Raw genomic sequence first — 20,474 nt, 5'->3', positions numbered from 1 at the left:
AACAGGTTTACAATATGTCTGTTTTTCATAGTAATTTACCGTAAACACAACAGTTCTCAACTATGAAATTTATGGTTGCCTGAAAAGCATACCGTAATGTCATATACATTGTTACTGTATTTTTTTACGGTGAAATTCTGGCAACCACAACTGCCAGTATATTACCGTAAATTACACAAGGGTTAACTGTAAACAGGTTTACAATCGATCTGTTTTTCATAGTAATTTACCGTAAACACAACAGTTCTCAACTATGAAATTTACGGTTGCCTGAAAAGCATACCGTAATGTCATATACATTGTTACCGTATTTTTTACGGTGAAATTCTGGCAACCACAGCTGCCAGTATTTTACTGTAAATTACACAAGGGTTAACTGTAAACAAGTTTACATTATAACTGTTGTTTTTAAAGCAAATAACTGTAAACAAGTTTACAATATATATTTTTTTCATAGTAATTTACTGTAAATAAAACAGTTCTCAACTATGAAATTTACGGTTGCCTGAAAACCGTACCGTAATGTCATATACATTGTTAACGTATTTTTTACGGTGAAATTCTGGCAACCACAGCTGCCAGTATTTTACTGTAAATTTCACAGTTTTTTTTTTACAGTGCAGTAGACAGGAGCTCCACGCCAGTCGGTTGCAAAACTAAATAATACTCGAGATATTAACACTCCAGAGGCTGTGTTTCGTCACCATGAAAGGAGCGAAGACAAGCAGAGGACAAAAAAGTGCGCAGAAAACACGGAATATAACGCAAACGGCGTTACAACCCTTGCCTGACTCCGAGGATTCCGAGGAGGAAGAAAATGGCGACAGGATGAAGCAAACTGAGAAAACTCAAGCTGGCGACATACTGCAAGAATTAACTTCTGTTACTCGAAACCTGCAGGAATTCAAGCGCGAGATGCAAAATACTCTTAAAGATTTCCAGGCCGACCTCAGACGGGACGTAAGAGAAGAGCTAACTACTTTCAAACAGGATATTAGCCAGAAGCTAACCGAAACTGCCTCTACTCTACAAGCACAAGGCGAGGCTATCAGCGCAGCTGAGACGCGCATATCAGACCTGGAAGCAAGCGGCCCGGTGGTTAAAGACGCGCTCCTGTTGCTTCTTAATCAGCACAGTAAGATGCAAGAAAAACTGACTGACTTAGAGAATAGATCCAGAAGAAACAACATACGGCTCTACGGGTTACCAGAAAATACAGAAGGCACTTCAATGGTGGATTTTGTCAACAACCTGCTCTCTACCGAACTCGCCCTGCCTGATGGAGTTAAATTAGAGATCCAGAGAGCGCACAGAGCACTGGTCGCTAAACCCGACTCAAACTCACCACCCAGGTCTGTTATTGTGAACTTTCTACGTTTTGACATCAAAGAGATGGTGCTAAAATCAGCATGGAAAAAAAAAGTCTGTGTGGGTGAAAAACAGATTTTTTTTGACCACGACTACTCAAACGACGTAATGATTAAGCGACGAGCCTATAAAGAAATTAAGAAGGCTTTAAAGGAAAAAGGAATACGTTTCCAGACTCCTCTCTCAAGAATCCGAATCCACTGGAGCAGCGGGACCCGGACCTACGAGAGTGCCCGGGAGGCGGCTCTCGCCCTGAGGGTGCAAGGAATAGACGTGGAGACTCCGAAAGTCACATCGGACATGAACATGGAGGAATGTATCCGGAAAGCGTTTCCATGGCAACACGTAGCTTCCAGAGGTGACGGGGACCAGATGACAACACGCACGAGGGAGAGGCTGCAGGAGTTCAGGAGAGAAACACAGCGCTGACGAGACAGATAAGTGACCATGCAGCACTGAATCTAAAAGAGCTATGGGTTGAGGTGGAGGAAGCTTTGGGGGTGAAAGACACACAAGGACATCACTCAGGAAAGAGACATTCTCAGTTTTGATTTACATATGGGCGAAATAATATTTAATTTAATTTTATTGTATTTATTATTTATTTTTAAAATCCATATTGCATAGTTTTAAGATGCAAGGTTTGCAGTTTTTCCTTATTTATCTTCTGCCTTCTTCATACAAACACCCCTGAAATATAGCTTCCTCTAACCTTAAAAAAACTGCTTGGTCACTACTACATGCACGGGGAAAAGCATCCGACTGGCTGGATTACTATTGTTGGACATGTCTAGGAGGAATGGAAGAAATCACTCCACCCCTGGGGGGGGCCCCGACCGTTGGGGAAGGAATATCCCCCTACCCACCAACAGGGACGCAAAGGGAATACAGTTTTCCCTACTCACGGAAGGGACTGTTCTTGTTCGTATTTTTGTTGGGACATTGTTCTGTCCCTTTTGTTTCAGTTCTGAAGACCTACATTCATCTGTAATGACGATTGAAGGAAGTGCAATACAAGGGGAGGTTTTAAGTTACTTCACTCCATCGGATAAATGGTGAAAATAATTACTCTGAATGTTAACGGGATTTTAAAACCGGCTAAGAGGACCAAAATTTTAACTAAATTACAGAGAGAAAAAATAGATATAGCTTTCCTGCAAGAGACGCATCTCACAGAAATAGAACACAAGGAACTTAAAAGGAAAGGTTTTAAGCATGTGTTCTCATCCTCGAATAGATCAAAACACAACAGGGGTGTGGCCATTTTGATTTCAGGGAATATTGTTTATGAACATCTAACGCAAATAACAAACAAGGAGGGTACATTTATTCTGATTAAGGGCAAGATTGATGGTGTTTTAATGACTCTGTATAATGTATATGTACCACCAGGATCAGGGTGGGAATTCTATCAACAAATCTTTGACAAAATAATAATGGAATCAGAGGGAATTACAATTTGTGGAGGTGACTTCAATCTGACTTTAAACCCAAACATGGACTCCTCTGGTACGAGAATGCGCAAACCCAATAACACTGCTAAAAAAACACGCACTTTAATGGCAGAATTAGATATAGTTGATGTATGGCGAGAAAGTAACTTGACAACTAAGGATTATACTTATTTCTCTTCCCCACATTCGGTATATTCAAGAATAGACTATTTCTTCATGTTTAAGAAGGACAAGCAGTGGGTTGAAGAATGTCACATAGGATGCATAGATATATCTGACCACGTTTATATGTCAGTGAACATAGGAACTAGACGTAAAGAAACACTCTGGAAACTGAACTCCAGTATCTTAAATAAAGACACGGCAGAACATTTAACAAACGACATAGAGGAATATTTAAAATTTAACGATAATGGAGAGGTGTCACCGACTGTGCTTTGGGACGCATGCAAGGCAGTAATGAGAGGCAAATTAATTGCTATGACATCCTTGCTTAAGAAACGTAGGAAGGAAAAACTGAATAAACTCTATAACGAACTAGAAATACTAGAACAACGGCATAAAAAAACTTTAAATTCAAATATAAAATTAGAGATGAAAATGAAGAAAAATGAAATTGACGAAATATATGCACAGGAAATTCAAAAAAGATTAATGTACACCAAACAAAAATACTATGAAGGAGGCAGTAAGCATGCTCGACTCCTTGCCTTTAAACTGCGAAAACAACAAGCAGACAATACAGTATATTCCATAAAGGACCCGGTGACTAAACAAGCATATCATGACATCGATAATATTAAAAGTTGTTTTAAAAATTTTTATGAAAAATTATACGCCCAACCACAAGTAGATAACGACAGCAAAATGGAGGATTTTTTGAAGTCTGTGAATTTGCCAGTCCTTTCTGAAACTCAAAATAATACATTAAAGTCAGCGATAACAACGGAAGAAGTCAAAAATGCCATAACAAGATTGAAAACGAATAAATCCCCAGGTCCTGATGGATATACAGCACAATGGTACAAAACTCTAAGAGATGTATTGACACCTATTTTAGTGAAAACATTTAATTGGGTTTTGCAGACAAAAGAGACTCCAATTTCCTGGAAGGAAGCAACAATATCAGTTATTCCAAAACCAGGAAAGGATAAATCAGAATGCACCAATTACATGCCAATTAGTGTACTAAACTTAGACTATAAATTATTCACTTCTATCCTTGCTAAAAGATTTGACAAGATTCTGCCACAGATTATACATTTGGATCAAACAGGGTTTATTCAAAGTCGACAAACCCAAGATAATATAAGACGTACACTACAAATTATTAGACATACTACCAAAAACAATCTTCAGGCAATGATCGTTAGCCTGGACGCTCAGAAAGCTTTTGATTGTGTAAGATGGAGCTTCTTATTTAAAGTAATGGAAAAATTTGGCTTTAATGAGACAATAATACAAACAATAGAAACGTTATACAAAAACCCATCAGCTCGGCTGAAGATTAATGGAGAACTCTCAAAATCTTTTATACTTGAACGATCAACGAGACAAGGATGCCCATTGAGCCCTCTTCTTTTTGCTATTTTTATCGAGCCTCTAGCTCAAGGAATAAGACAAAATAAAGCAATCGAGGGGATAAAAATAGTAGATGACCAGAAACTGGCGTTATTTGCAGACGATGTATTAATATATCTAAGTAATCCAACACGATCCTTGCCAGCATTAATGACATGCTTAAATGAATATGGCTCTTTCTCAGGTTATAAGTTAAATGTTCAAAAAACACAGATCCTTAGTTTTGATTACAATCCTCCTCCTGATCTCCGTCAGAAATTTCAGTTAAACTGGGATGAAAAATCTATAAAATATCTAGGAATTCATATCCCTAAGGACTTGTCAAAAATAGCAGAAATCAATTATAAACCTCTTATTAAGGAAATCAAGGAAGATATTCATAGATGGAGTCTGGTACCATACCTAAGCCTCAGCTCACGTATTGAATCCATCAAGATGAACATCCTGCCGAGGGTTTTATACCTTTTTCAGTCATTACCCTTAGAAGCACCAGAAAAACAATTTCAAGAATGGGACAGATTAATCTCTAGGTACATATGGGCTGGGAAAAAACCCAGGATACGATATAAGATACTCCAGCTTTCAAAAGAAAAAGGAGGACTTGCTCTTCCTATTCTAAAAGACTACTACAAGGCAGCTCAACTTAGACCTTTGATCGCTTGGTGTACTCCTAGTTACAAGGCTGGATGGAAAAATATTGAACAAACAATGGGGAAAGGATTTCCAGTCACTGCTCTGATTGGGGATCCGTCATTACGCAAACACCTTACTGACCAAGATAATCCTTGGATCACTAATTCACTAAAGCTTTTGAGTGATGTATTAAAACAGCCCGACTTAAAAAAGTCATTTGAAATCTTGAAATGGTTTGCTTATGACCCGCAATTTACACCTAGTCAACACAACCATAGATTCAAGGATTGGACCTCCTTAGGACTTACAACGTACTATTCTTTAATAAGTAAAGGTACGGTTATAAGTTTCCAAGATCTAAAGGATAAATTTGGCCTGCAGAACCAGGACCTCTTCAGGTACTTGCAAATAAGAGATTATGTTGAGAAAAAAATTATAAAAAATTATGAACCTAGAAATGATATTCTACAGGTGTTTATTAATGCTTATAAAGATGAACCTTATAAGAAGATAATTTCAAAATTATACACAAGTCTCCAATCATCTAACAAAGAAAATACAGCTAAGGTTAAATCAAGATGGGAATCTGAAAGCAATATCACAATTTCTCAGGAGAAATGGAAGGAAATTTTTAAACAACAATGGAAAACAACAAATTCTCCACTATGGAGAGAATATGCATGGAAAAATGTGATCCGCTACTTTTGCACTCCATATCAGAAGAAATCATATTCTACTCAGACAGATTGTTGGAGATGTTGTGGAAGCAAAGAGGCGAATCACTACCACATATTCTGGTGTTGCCCTGTTGTAACCCCATTTTGGTTGCAAGTACATCAAATTCTTGAACTTAAACTTAAACTTAAACTTTATTTATTTATATAGCACCAACTCATGCAGTGTAAGTGCAACTCATGGTGCTTTACATACAGAGATAAAATAACAATCAAAAGTACAATTTAAAACATCCCATACGACCCCACCCCCCACGCATATACACACCCTCACTCACACTCATACACATGTGCATACACTCACACGCCCACACACACACACACACAATAAGTGGACTGGTGACATGGCTTAGCACTAACGATCCAGGTGAGGAAAACACTACCTATGGGTGGCCGTCCACACCGAGAGGCTCCACCGGCCACGACCACAAGGAGCATCGCCACAGAGACCCCCCCAACCTGGACAGACCAGGACAGACCCCACACAGAAGGTGGAGTCCCTCCCCCAGCTACCCAGGCCTGAGGGACCCCCATGACGACACCCCCATAGGCGGAGCAGGCACACCTCCCAGTGTGGACGACCCCCCTGAGGAAACACTGGAGCTAAAAACTAAAAGATTAAAAGAAAGTAAAAAATGCCTAAAAAGTGTAAAATTTTAGAAAAATCTATACAAAACTTAAGATGAATAATAAATAACATAAAATACAAAGTCACTCAAATGGATTAAAGGTGATCAGATAAAAGCCAAGCTAAAAAGGTGTGTCTTGAGCCTCCATTTAAAAGTATCAATGTTCTCTGCGGCCCTGAGGTTCTCTGGCAGGCTGTTCCATAAATAAGGGCCATAATGGCTGAATGCAGCCTCACCGTGGGTTTTGGTCGCGGTTCGGGGAATGGTTAAAAGGCCGGTGCCAGAGGACCTCAGGGTCCGTGAGGGTTGATACGGTAAAAGCAGATCAGATAAATAAGATGGCCCAAGACCGTTAAGACATTTAAAAACCAGTAAAAGAACCTTAAAATCAATCCTGAAGCGGACGGGGAGCCAATGCAGCGATTTTAAAACAGGTGTAATGTGCTCCCGCCCTCTGGTCCTCGTCAGCACGCGAGCGGCTGAATTCTGTAATAGTTGTAGGTTCTTAATACTCTTTTTAGGAAGACCAGAGAGCAGGGCATTACAATAATCTAAACGACATGAGATAAAAGCATGCATCAGCACCTCCGTGCTGGCCTGAGAGAGAAACGGGCGGACTCTGGCTATATTCTTAAGATGGTAAAAACCTATCTTCGTAATATTCTTTATGTGTGGAATAAAAGTGAGCTCAGAGTCAAAAATAACACCCAGGTTCTTTACACATTTCGAAGGTTTAAAATCTTGTAGTTTTGGTAAAAGTTTCTCTCTCTGGCCTTCAGGACCAATAACTAAAACCTCTGTTTTGTCCTGGTTGAGCTGTAGGAAATTATCTGCCATCCATGACTTAATATCTAAAATACAGTTAAAAAGGGCATCAAGTGGCCCTGTGTCATCAGGAGACACAGCGATGTACAGCTGTGTGTCGTCAGCGTAGCTGTGGAAGCTGATGCCGTGTCTCCTGATGACGTCCCCCAAGGGAAGCATGTAAAGGTTAAAAAGAAGCGGACCTAAAATTGACCCTTGGGGGACCCCACACTTAATTTTATGCATTCTGGAGGAACATGTATCCAAACTTACAAAGAAAGATCGATCTGTGAGATAGGAGCGGAACCAGCTAAAAACAGTACCAGAGAGGCCCACCAGGTGCTTCAGTCTGTTTAATAAAATGTGATGGTCTACTGTATCGAAGGCGGCACTAAGATCCAGTAGAACCAAGACTGTCAGTTTGCGGTTATCTAAATTGCACCTGATGTCATTTAAAATCTTTAAAAGGGCTGTCTCGGTGCTGTGGTTCATCCTAAAGCCAGACTGAAATTTCTCTGAAATATTGTTTCTTATTAAAAAATAATTTACTTGGTTAAAAACCAGCTTTTCTAAAATCTTACTTAAAAAGGGTAAGTTGGATACAGGTCTGTAGTTATTAAAAATGCTGTGATCTAAATTGCTCTTCTTCAGAAGGGGCTTCACCACCGCCATTTTAAAGGCGGCAGGGAAGACACCCGTCTGAAGAGAGTAATTTACTATATTTAAAATATGTTCCTCAAAGAATTCATAAAATGTCTTTAAAAGTGATGTGGGAATGGGGTCTAAAAGGCAGGTTGTTGGGTTTACCTGGGAGAAAACTCGACCAAGGGTCCTCGCATCAACCAGGGCAAAACTCTCCAGTGTTTCCTCGGATAAAAGCAACTGTCCAGATGTGTTAAAAATGACATTTTGATGTGGTAAAAGACTGGACCTAATGTTGTCAATTTTACTTCCAAAGTGGTCTGCAAAATCCTCACAAAGATTGTCTGTTGGTGGTTGTGAGGAATTCTTAAAATGTACATTTGTTAAAAGATCGAAGGTGGAGAAAAGAAATCGAGGATTGTTTTTATTGTCTGTAATGAGTTTTGAGAAATGAGCTATCCTTGCCTGTTTGACGGTTTTATTGTAGGATTTGAGTTGTTCACGAAATATTTGATAATGTATTGTAAGTTTACTTTTTCTCCACCTTCTCTCAGCACTCCTGCATTTTCTTTTTGATTTTTTGACTTCCTCAGTTCTCCATGGGGGTGTAGGCTTAGTTTTTATGGTTTTTGTTAAAAGTGGAGCAACTGAGTTCAGAGTGGATTCTAGTTTCCTGTTAAAATTATCAACAATAAAATCACATGATGCAGGTAAAACATCAGCAGGAGTGCTCTCTAAAATCTCAATAAAATTTGCAGCCACTTCAGAAGTTAGGTAGCGTTTCCTCACCGTTCTCATCGAGGCTTCCTGATGATTAAGACTGGTGATGTTAAAAAACACGCAGTAATGGTCAGACACAGCCAGGTCGACAACAGAGGACACACCGGTGGACAGGCCATAGGTTATGACCAGGTCCAGGGTGTGTCCTCTGTTGTGAGTCGGCTGTGTGACATGTTGGGTAAAATCCATGCAGTTTAAAAGGTTTAAAAATTCTCTCGACAGTGGGTCGGAGGTATTGTCAATGTGTAGATTAAAATCACCAGTTATTAAAATTCTGTTGTAAGTGGTATGTATGACTGATAAAAGCTCTGAAAATTCACTGATAAAAACAGTGGAGTGATGGGGTGGTCTATAAACAGTTAAACAAAGAATAGGAGGACTGCTAAAAACAAAGGCAAGGTGTTCAAATGAGGAGTAGTTGTTAAAAGAGACCTCCTTTGTAGCTAATATGTTTTTAAAAATTGAAGCTGTGCCGCCTCCCTTTCTAACACCCCGTGTAGTAAATAAAAAATTAAAATTTGGTGGAGAAGCCTGGATGAGGGAAAATGCAGCGTCCGTGCCAAGCCATGTCTCTGTTAAAAGAATACCATCAAGTTTATGATGTACAATAAGATCATTTAAAATAAAGGTTTTGTTTAAAAGAGAGCGCACGTTCAACACAGCCAAGTTAATGTCTGTGTTGAACGTGCGCTCACGACCACAACGTACCGGGTTGATAAAAACAAGATTGTCTCTGTTAAAACCAGTGGGTCTGTGGATCTGACGGGGAAAACGGGTGGTGACCAGGGGATGAATTGGTTGAGGATCGGGTGTGTTGGTGGCGCCAGATGTAGCTGGTTTTATGGAGGAATTATCTGGTGGGGGTGGCAGTGGTGACTGTGACCTGTGGGGGAAGCTGGAGAGGGGGGCAGTGCTGTGAGCGGCTGGCTCCACAGGTGGAGAAGAAGACTCCGGGCCCGAGCTGGGAGTGTGGGTGTGGCCAGAAAATAGTCACTCCCGTGGAGCCGACAGAACCGCGTGCTGAATGTTTGCAGCCAACACGCGGCCCCCTAGCCTGTTTGGGTTTTTTTTTTGAGACTGTGTTTTCAACAGAAATAACTTTCGGCTTTAGTTTGTTTTACTTGATGGATATAGAGGAACTGGAATGGAGGAATAAAGATAAATATTTATTGAGAATATTACTGGTGGCTTGTAAGAAATCAATAACAAAGAAATGGCTGAAGAGGGAGACACCTAGTGTCGATGAATGGATTGATATTGTGTACAGCATCTATGTAATGGAAAGAATTACTTTTAATTTAAGAACACAAAAAGAGGCATTTAATGATAATTGGCAAAAGTGGATTACATATGTCACTACCACAAGACCGGACTTCAGGTAATTCCAGACTGGATTATCAGAATTTTTTATTTATTTTTTTTTAAGTACGTACTTTTTTCCTTTTTCTGGAGGTGTTTACCAGTCCCCTTATGTATGCTTTTGCTTTCCCCTTGATATTTGTTCGGATTTATAGGTCTTCATGTTGATTGTTTGTTTTTTGTTTATGTACATGTAAAATCAAAACCAATAAAAAGTAAATGACAAAAAAAAAAATATATAAAATATAAAACGTCCGACTTAAGCAGCGTAAAAGTAAGGTTAACAGCTTACAATTATTACAAAACTTATAGGTAAATCGGAAAAGCTTTTTTTTTTTTTTTTTTTTTTTTTTTTTTTTTTTTTTTTTTCTCTCCCTCTTCACCACTTATTTTTCCCCTTCCCTCAAATAGCCAAAAATAACTGCAAATTAATAATATTTGCAAAGGGGCAGTCCAACTAACAACAGAGAAAATACTGGTTGTCGCGGGGTTACTCACCCTCCCCTCAGGAATAATGTGACTCACGTAAAAAAAAAAAGAGAGAGAAAAAAAAGTCAGTCCGTGAGCGTCAGTGAGCCGCACCGGGCTGCAGGCGGAGCCGTGACAGCCTCCAACAGTCCCGTTACGGCGGGTTTGAAGCTTTGCTGCGACTCGTGATGAATTTGCGCGCCTCATCCACGGAGCCGATCCACTTCCTGGCCCCCCCGGACAGCGTGAGCCGGAGCCGGGCGGGGAAGAGCAGAGCCGGCCTCAGACCCAGCTGGTAGAGCTCCGACATGACTCCGCTGTATTCCGCTCGTTGGCTGGCAACTTCGGGGCTGTAATCCTCCAATATCCGGATGGGCTGGCCGCGATATTCCAACTTTCCTCTCCGGCGCGCTTCCCTCACGAGGATATCTTTCGTCTGGTACCGGTGAAGGCGGATGATGACCGGACGCGGTCTCTGTCCCAGGGCCGGCTTGGCGGCGAGCGAGCGGTGCGCTCTGTCTATCTCTGGCGGTGACGGCAGCGTATCGTTCCCGAACACCTCACACAGCAGCTTGGAGAAGAAAGCCGCCGGAGACGCGCTCTCGGTCGACTCCGGTAAGCCCAGGATACGGATGTTCTGCCTTCTGCTTCGGCTTTCCAAATCCACCACCTTAGCCTTCAGCCGAGCATTATCATCCCGTAGAGTCGAGCAGATGCCTTCAAGATCCGTAACTCGCTGGCTGAGGTCTTCTGTGGCGAGTTCAAGGGACGAAACACGTTGGCCATGGTCCTCGACCGCGAGCCGCGTTTGGTCGAGTTTGGAGTCGAGCTGACTGAAAGTATTTTTGAACTCGGCGGCCAGGGCAGCGCGGTGTTCCTCCAGCAACGTGGTAATGGCCGCCAGGGTTAAGACAGCGCCAGCGTCGTCCTTCTTGCCCGACTTGCCGCTCTTCGAAGCCATCTCGGAGGTAAGTGGGCTCGTTCGAGACAAAAAAAAAGAAAAACAGCAACAGGGAATCCTTTTTAAAGGAAAAAGTTTGAAAGTTTGAGGGCTTGGTGGTTTAAAAAGTTTGGCACTCACGGGAGCACTCACGAAACACCTCTACTCCTTCTGCTCACCAACCGGAAGCCCTCGTTCATATATAATCTTAAAATTTGTAGGTTATAATAACGATAACATGTGCATTGTGCGGCCAGTGTAGGTTAATTCTTACTTTACAACTGTCCTGAACGCATCAGGGCTGTGAGCCAACCTGATTGGCTGGAACTTCGTTTTTTTTACATTTGAACTAACTCGTCTTGTATGTGCGACTGCGGCATTTTGGAGGGAACTTTAAAAGAGGAAAAATGGAGAAGAAAAAGCACCAGTCTGGATCGTTAAAAAGAAAGGTAAAAGAGAGAAAGGAGAGGCTAGTTGCTTCCTGTCCGCGGTGGAAATATGAGGTGAGCGGCGGACAGTCCGCCGCTCACCTCATATTTTGTAACGGCGCCGGTGGCTGATGAGGAGGCTAGTGTTAGCTGTAGCGGCCGTTACATTGTTTTCCACGTTACTTGGAATATATTGTTGGAGCCGAGGATGATGTTCTGGAGTTCGGAGTCTGTGAATTGGTGCAGCGGCAACAAGCGCAGGGACAGCATTCGGTGAGCACATAAATAATGATCAGAATGTTGTTATTGCCTTGACCACCTTAATGTACCTTGTGTTGTTGTCAACTGTAATAGACCGCCGAGTCTTTTTTCTATTTGAATGCATATTGTGTGCAGTTGATACATTTTTAATAGGCTATGCGTTTTGTTGTGTTTAGACCGCCGTGTCTATTTTCTATTTATAGATCTCATTAATGGCTTATAGACAATTGTGTCTATATTCTATCTGAAAAGATTGTGTAATTGTAGTTTACATTTTATGTTTTAAGTTATATTAAAGATGGTTTGGCTCACACCCAAACTCACCGTCACCGTCACCCCAGCACCAAGGACAGCGATGCTGTCAGATTGACGGCTGTCAGGCTGCGTGTGTGTGTGTGTGTGTGTGTGTGTGTGTGTGTGAACTGGTTTGTGGCACCTAGGCTTGCTTGGCTCAGTAAACGTGAGCATTTGTGTTGTTTGCTGGGTATGATGAGGTGTCCGTTATCTTTAAGTTGTTGAATAGTAAAATAATTATCATAAGGGGTCATTGAGAATGCTCCGCCCCCTCTGTGCTGAAACCCACGCTCCACCACTGGCGGAGGCTAAAACAAAACAGAAGAAATCAGGAGCACAGAAACGAAAAGATAGAAAAAGCCATTGTAATGGCACCTTAAGTAGTTTTATTGTAATTTTATTGAGTATGTCTTTGTATTGGGACTGAGTTGGGAATGTTTAATGTGAATTTTATTTATATGCTGCCATGTTGGTCAGTCATGTGTTTTTTCTTATTTATTGTATTTATTTATTTTGCCATTTTGTATAAAATACCAGTCTGAGATGGATTTTTGTTTAGCCCTATATGATGCAGTGAGTTGGAACTTGGAGGTCATTGGTATTTTGCTGAATGCAGCAATAAAATGAGGAGGATAATAATTATAATTGTTGTCATGACACTTTCTTTGGCTTTCTCGTTTCTCATTCAGTTTTTACTCCTTATATTGTCTAAAATTGAATAGGGGAATACACAGAGCTTTGCCCTGTTGCACTATTCACCACCCTGCAGTTATTATTATCCTGTGCTATGCATTCATCTGCTGATCTGGAATGGTCTTTTTTGTTATAATCATTGAAGCTGCTTGGTGCTGTCAATCTGTTTCTAAACGACTTAAAGTCATGCAAAGTTAACCAATCCGACCCGTAAGATCCCAAAAATTTTGGCCTCCGCTACGCAGGGGCCCCTTTGGGCTCAGAACCCATAAGGGATTACACCTGGCGACGCCCCTGCGGACCACGTCACGTGTACCAAAAGAAATGTGGCTGACAACGTTACGTAGACCAAAAGGAAAATGGTGGACAACGTTACGTAGACCAAAAGGAAAATGGTGGACAACGTCACGTGGACCCAAACAAAATGGAGGACAATGTCACGATGGCTGTTCATACATGTGGTGAGGCAAAAAGGAAAGATGGCTGACAAAGTCACGTGGTGACTGAGTTGCGCGCTTTTCAAAACTACGGGGAAGGTTTCTCCACCCAGGCTACTGAAAGTATCGGAGGCCTGACGGTCTAGGTGATAACATGTCCGTGTGGGTTAGTGAGTAGGAAATGAAAACAGTCACAGTATAATACACACGTAGGCTACACAAGAATAAGCAAAAATGACAATGCAGACATAATCACGCCAACAGCTTTGAAACTGGGGTGATCTCTCACTGCCGGTACCTTTATCGTTCGGGAAACAGGAGCATGAGCCGCTTCAGCAGTGAGGGAACACTTAACAAACGTAACTACCGTCGGTCTGCATTAGAGACCGCCGGCACGTTACACAGTAATATGCAAAGCAAATAACAGTAAACACAATCAACGCTAACCGCTTTAACCCGCTGCCACTCTGACGGCCCGCATATGTTACGTGAGGTACTCATGCGACATATCTTTGGAAAGCTAAGATTCTTGTGATTCCACTGATGCAAACCATTTCAGGATATATTCATAGCAGCAGGTACAAATCAATGCCTGTGTCACACCACAAACAAACATTTATGCAATTGAAGCAACTCACCAATGCAGCCTCATAGTACTCGTCTGATCAAAAATATTCCCACAAAAATGGTCTGGTTACATTCAGAAAGGTCCAGTCGATCCAATCCAGTAAAGTATTTAGTCCAAAATACATTGCCGGGAACCTCCTCGTAGTACAGCGGATTACCAAAAAACTGTGCACTTTTTGAAAAAAGCATGAAACTTCTACCACTGTTAGATGATACCATGAGGTTTATTTTCAGATGTGGAGGACAGTCAGATCTGACCCCTGAGGCCCTGGAGAGGTCAAATTCAAAATGGCCGCCAAAAATATTGAAAAATGCTTAACTTCAGAACCAAGCGCAGTAGAAGAACATTTAAGATGTCATTTCCCACTAATTTCTAGGTGCCCATTCAGTTGGTGATACTTTTGAGACAAATAGAATTCAACAAAAAGCCTTCAGATCAATGTCAAGGTCAATTTATCCAGACAAAGGGAGGCGAAAGACGGAGAAAGGTGGTTTATTTCCCAAATAATGAAAGTAACAAGTGATTTTTTTTTTTTTATGATGACAAGAATTATTATAATAACTTATATTAATACAGCACCTGTCATAAAACCTACTGTAAGGTTGCATAACAATCAAACAAACAATCAATAATGGATCACATAATGGAAATCAAATTTCTTAGTCATGAAGGACTAAACCCTAACACAATCTCCCGAACAAAAACAGAGATCAGTACACGCAAGTGCAGCTTTGACACATGTGCACCGTCCAGTGCACCCTTTTGCGGCAGTTACACCGGATCAGCTCATGGCAAGATTTTGATGCTTCAGGGAGAGCTGTCCAGAATGGCTGCCACCCAGTGGATTCTTTTCTCCAACCCCAGTCAGATGGGTCTGGGATGTTTGGATCCAAGACCAGTGACTGGTTCCATAGGTTGGCCTGAAAGCAAGTCCTCTTGATGTGCTCCTTGAGGGCTGCCTGGGTTGGAGGGATTTTCTCCAAAGTCCTGGACTTCTGGGAGAAAAGATATTTCCTGGCATCGTATACCTCCATGCATGCTCTGGTTCGGTCGTACATCAGCACCACAAATCGTTCGATCAGTGACCTTGATCCTTCACTGACCTCACTTGGCATGGCCAGGAGTTCCTGCAGAGCATCAGTGACCTCTGGGAAAGAATTCCAAGTCTCCCAGGCTGTCTTCTTTCCTCGGCCAGCAAATGCAGACACAGTGTCACACCCAGTGAAAGCATGAAAGACGGGGAGAGTCAGGCACTTGGCAGGAGTCATTGTGCGAACAATTTGGTGAATAGGAATGTACCTGAAGCTCGGTCCAACACCAAAGGCAACCCACAGCTCATCAGGAGCTATTGTGCTGAAAGAAGACACTGCCAATACAACCACGTCTGTATCAACTGTACGTATGGTCACCTTCTTACAACCCTTCTGCACAGCATCTGCCGCGTGCAGAAGTAGCCGAGTGTCAGCCTCCTCTTGCAGGCATGGGGCAAGGCAGGCCACACATGAGTCAGTAAGAGAGCAGAGCACTCCAGTTCCATCAGTTGCTTACAGTTCCTTGCCCTGTGCAACAGGCAGGCGAATGGCTTCTCATGTCAGGAAAGAAAACAACTCTGTTTTGTTGTCATTGCATCGAAGGAAGTCCTTCCAGTTCTTGGGCATCGCATTAAGGGATGCCACTCTTCTCCTCATGCCCTTCCCCCTTTTCTGCCCTGTTGAGGCTTTCAGACAGGCAGATAAGTATACATCCCAAACAAGGTCAACACGGTAGCTTACATCAAGTTGAGCAGAGATGTATGGTGCAAAAACAGTTTCACCATACTCTTGGAATGTTCTTGATGTATTTGGATTCAGCATTTGAACCACAGCTGCACCATCTAAAATAACTGCATCAGCCACGGGGACACTCTTGTTTTCGGGCAGATTTGACTCCAGACATCGAAGCAGATCAGCTTTAACCCCAAGCCGAAGTTTTCCTCCACTTGACAGAGCTGGGGGTGCTGCCTGGTTTTCATGGGAAAATAAATTGTTGATGTCGCCATCTCTTGTTTGACACGAGATGTACATCCTTGAAAAAAGACCACAGACACTCTTCAGTGCAGCAAGTTGTGCCTTCTCTTTTGACTTGACCTTGACAGGTGGCCTGCTGAACAGTGGCAACTTGTTCTTTGGAAGAGGATGTGTGATAGGTGTTGTACACTTATCCAGCCTTTCAGTCACAAACTTAGTGTACTGCTCCTCACCAAGGGTAGCAATTCCTCTTACAGTGTCAGCTATTTGGGTATCCACAATGTCTCTTGTGTCAATGACTAGACGATCCTGGCTGTGTTCTAGAAAGGGATTCCCCATCTCTTCCAGCACTGTTACGAGCGCTTGGACCTCCTTCAGGAATGTTACTTGTACTGCAGGTTGCTGCTCATGGTGTCTCGAGTCACTAGGTTCACACTGTTGCTTTGTTGCCTGTTCTTCAAACTCATTAGTGATCCTTGCGATCTCTTGCCCAGCTACCATCCAGCGTCTCAGTGCTCCTGGATTCCCAGTCAATCCAATTGCCCCTCCAGAACCTTTCACCATAGCATTATTCTGTTCATGGCACTGGTCGATAGCCATAGCAGAGAATTTGTTGGTGGTTTTGTGTACTACAAAATGTCCTGACATGAACTCTGCATGATACTTGATACTTATAAAGACCCAGACTACATTTCAAGGCTGTTGGAGACTGGTTGTTGAGCTAATTGGCTAACCACTAAATAGCTAGCATGCAAGAGTTTGGCTTTAGGAATCATTACTTGTAGCTATCAAGATAGGTGATATCCTTTAAATTATTTTGGGGCACATGGATACAAATACATATTTATTGCGTTTTAAACATTTTTTTTTTTTTTACCTTGACCTTAAATAAAATGCATTTTCTTGAATTCTATTGGTCTCAAGGGTATCACCAGCTGACTGGGCACCCAAAAATCAGTAGGAAATGACACCTTAAATGTTCTTCTACTGCGCTTGGTTCCAAAGTTCCAAAGCATTTTTCAATATTCTTGGCGGCCATTTTGAATTTGACCTCTCCCGGGCCTCAGGGGTCAGATCTGAAAAAAAAAAGTGCACAATACTTCTTGTTTTGGGGGATATGCCGCTGTACTATCGTACCCACCGGCCGCTTCCAACCGTAGAGTGACTGAGGACAGAACAAATGAGTGCCGGGCCACTCTACGTAGCCCCTAAAGGGACTCAGATTTTTTAAAATATATATATATATATGAGTTTTACGCGCGCGTGAAACCTTTACGCGTGCTCGTAAGCCTAAATTATGGTTCCGCTTCAAAACGACACAGAGCCTACGCCAGGGGTCTTCAACTAGATTCGGCCGGGGGCCACATCTGCAAAAGGACTGTATGGAGAGGGCCGCACAATTTGAAAATTTGGGGGTTTTCAAAATGTATTTTGCACTCAAAGACGAAGACTTATGTATATAATACATTTGTATTTTTTTTTTCCCCTCTTCCTTATGACTAATTTCTATCTATCATCATTTCGTAGTTATGACTGCCTGGTTCCTCCTCCACTGCTTATCAATTAGTTAACTCACAATATAACAACCACAACTAGTCACAATTATAACAATAATTAAGCACCGGACTCTGCATTGCTGCAATCTCAAACCTCATCTACACACCCCGTACAGTCCCCCCTGCCCCCCCTTTTTTTTTTTTTTCCCCCACTTATTTTATTTTGCATGTACCATACTCATGTACTGACAGTACTGTAATGTTCAACTATTTAACTATTTATTACTATTTATCATGTTTTACAGCAGATACAACATAGCACTACAGCACTTTAGTTCACAAACCATCCATTTCCCCAGTACGGGTTTTATCGTCATTTTTATTGTGAATGCATATGCCATGTTATGTGTGTTATATTGTTGACTTTTTGTGATTATTATTATTATTATTATTATTATTATGGGCATGCCAAGTAATGGCATGGCCTGCGGGCGGGGCCCCCACGGCGCGGGAAGAAGCAGCCACGACCCAGGCAATCCCCGGCCACCCGGTCCAGGAGGCCCTCACCCTTCAGGCCAACGACCCCCACCCGGCAGGGGGCCAGCCCGCCCGGAGAGACAGAGCCCGCCCCGGCCACTCACTCGCTTTATTTTATACTACTTATATACTTTTCCTACTTTTACTGTGACCACCAAATAATGTGGTTTTCCTGTCCTCCACCTCATCCACAACATCTCAATCTCAGTCTCCGTGAAATTTAGTGGCACAGTTGCCTGGCTCGACACGTCTCATTCATCCTGACGTGCAGCAGGAACAGGCTGCAGGAAGCCGCTGCGCATGTCAGCAGGCTCATTCATATGCAAATACCGTCACTTTGCACTTTGCATTGCCCATTTATGGTATGAAGTGGGCGTGTAGAGGGCGGGATATGAGGCAAATTCACCTGTGCAACCTTCCAGCTGGACTGTGATTTATAAAGTGAACATTGCGTGCAAGTGTGCGTGCACACGGTTTTATAAATCCGGATTCTTTTTTGCGCCCGCCATTTTTGGCTTTTGGGTTTACGTTCACTTTTAGTATGAATCCTACACACTCTTTTATAAATGAGGCCCCAGGTCAGTTTAGATATCAGATCAAAGGGGTTAGACATAGTAAAATCCAGGATCTATACAAGGTAAGTTCCAGTTTCCTAAAGCTGGTGAAATCCAGGTTCCTCGACCAGGTGAGGTCCAGCTTCCTAGACCAGTTCAGCATGTGTTCAGGGTTTTGTTCAATCCAGAAATTAAATTTTCAAAACTGTGGAAACACACCATTCCTTTTCCTTTTTTCAGGACAGAGTTCAGAAGAGTTTTCCCCATCCGATCGATAAGTGGGCGATCGCTGATGCTCAGTCTGCCATTGAGAAGAAGAAGAGGAGAAGCCCGTTGGCTCTACCCGTCGAAAAGATCCACCCTCTGCTGAAGGTAAGTGGGGTGTTCCTGCCTATCATCATCATCATCATCATCATCATCATCATCATCATCATCATCATCATCTTCTTTCCACCTCCACTTAGGTGGGTTCAGTCTGTGATCCAACTGGACAACCTGCAGGCAACCTGTAGATCAGTGGTTCTCAACTGGTGGATCGCGACCCAAAGTGGGTGGGTCACAGATCCGTTTTCAGTGGGTCGTGGGCCTTTGCCTGGGGAAGGAAATGCTAAAATAAAACCCCCCAAAAAGTGTCATTCATACTCCTGAACAGTAGATGGCGATAATGCCCTGTAATGCGAGTTGGCACCCGCCAGTTCATACCATAGAAAAAGACCTGCAAAGTTTGTTTACATATGTTGAGCCTGGCAAAACGCAGATACAACGAAGATATGAGATATGGATTCTCTTATCTTTAGGACAATACCTCGGTGTGTTTTGTGTAGCGAGGTGCTGGCACATGAAAGCATGAAGCCATCAAAACTGAAGCGACATTTGGAAACAAAAGCCCCTCTCTCAAAGATAAACCTGTTGAGTACCGTATTTTTGCGACCATTATGCGTATATAAACGTCGTTTTTTTTTTTTTTTTTTTTTTTTAAATGTGCCGCGCGCACAATGACGCTCATTGTATTATTGTAAAGGCTGATTTATGGTTCCTTGTTACACCAACGCAGAGCCTACGGTGTAGGGTACGTGGCCTCCCGCACCGTACGGTGCGCGTCGCTGTAGGCTACGCCGTACCCAACGCCGTAGGCTCTGCGTCGATTTAACACGGAACCGTATTCAGGCTTAAGGCGGACGTATTTGAGGCCACCATGAGATGTTAAAGGGGGAAGGGGGGCGCGTGAATTGCCCCTGATTGCCCGGCGGCGGGACACAGGGAGACTCGAGCTCGCTACCGAGAAGGAGACGCAGCTCCCGGGAGGCGCGGAGGCGGCCCGAAGGCCGGAGGAACCACCCGACATACAATCCATCAACAGTAAACGACGGAGCCCACCGACCGAGCGGCTGCCGACTCGAATGAAACCCGACAGGCTGAGTCCTAACAACTGATTAATGTAATAACTTAAATAAAGTACAATCAAACTAATTTTTGCTCCCGCTCTATTTTTAGATATTTTAGATATTTTTAGATACGTTTGTTGTCCAACACACAGCTGTGTGTGTGTGTGTGTGTGTGTGTGTGTGTGTGTGTGTGTGTGTGTGTGTGTGTGTGTGTGTGTGTGTGTGTGTGTGTGTGTGTGTGTGTGTGTGTGTGTGTGTGTGTGTGTGTGTGTGTGTGTGTGTGTGTGTGTGTGTGTGTTGTGCGGCGCGCGTGTGTGTGTGTTGTGCGGCGCGCGTGTGTGTGTTGTAAGGCGGCGCTCCATG

The 20,474-nt window shown here is 42.6% G+C and overlaps 1 protein-coding gene across 8 annotated transcripts in view; it reads left to right on the top strand.

The window, feature by feature from the left end:
- Positions 1-20,474, top strand: part of LOC133449012 (son of sevenless homolog 1-like) — a 211,294-nt gene that overhangs the window by 35,258 nt on the left and 155,562 nt on the right. For all 8 annotated transcript variants that reach the window (XM_061728139.1, XM_061728110.1, XM_061728132.1 and 5 more), the window contains one exon: positions 18,967-19,098. In XM_061728139.1, the coding sequence (XP_061584123.1) occupies positions 18,967-19,098 (132 nt within the window). The remainder of the gene's footprint in view (positions 1-18,966; positions 19,099-20,474) is intronic.

This window comes from Cololabis saira, chromosome 1 (genome assembly GCF_033807715.1).
Source record: "Cololabis saira isolate AMF1-May2022 chromosome 1, fColSai1.1, whole genome shotgun sequence".
NCBI lineage: Eukaryota > Metazoa > Chordata > Actinopteri > Beloniformes > Belonidae > Cololabis > Cololabis saira.
This window is presented reverse-complemented; position numbering and strand designations above follow the sequence as displayed.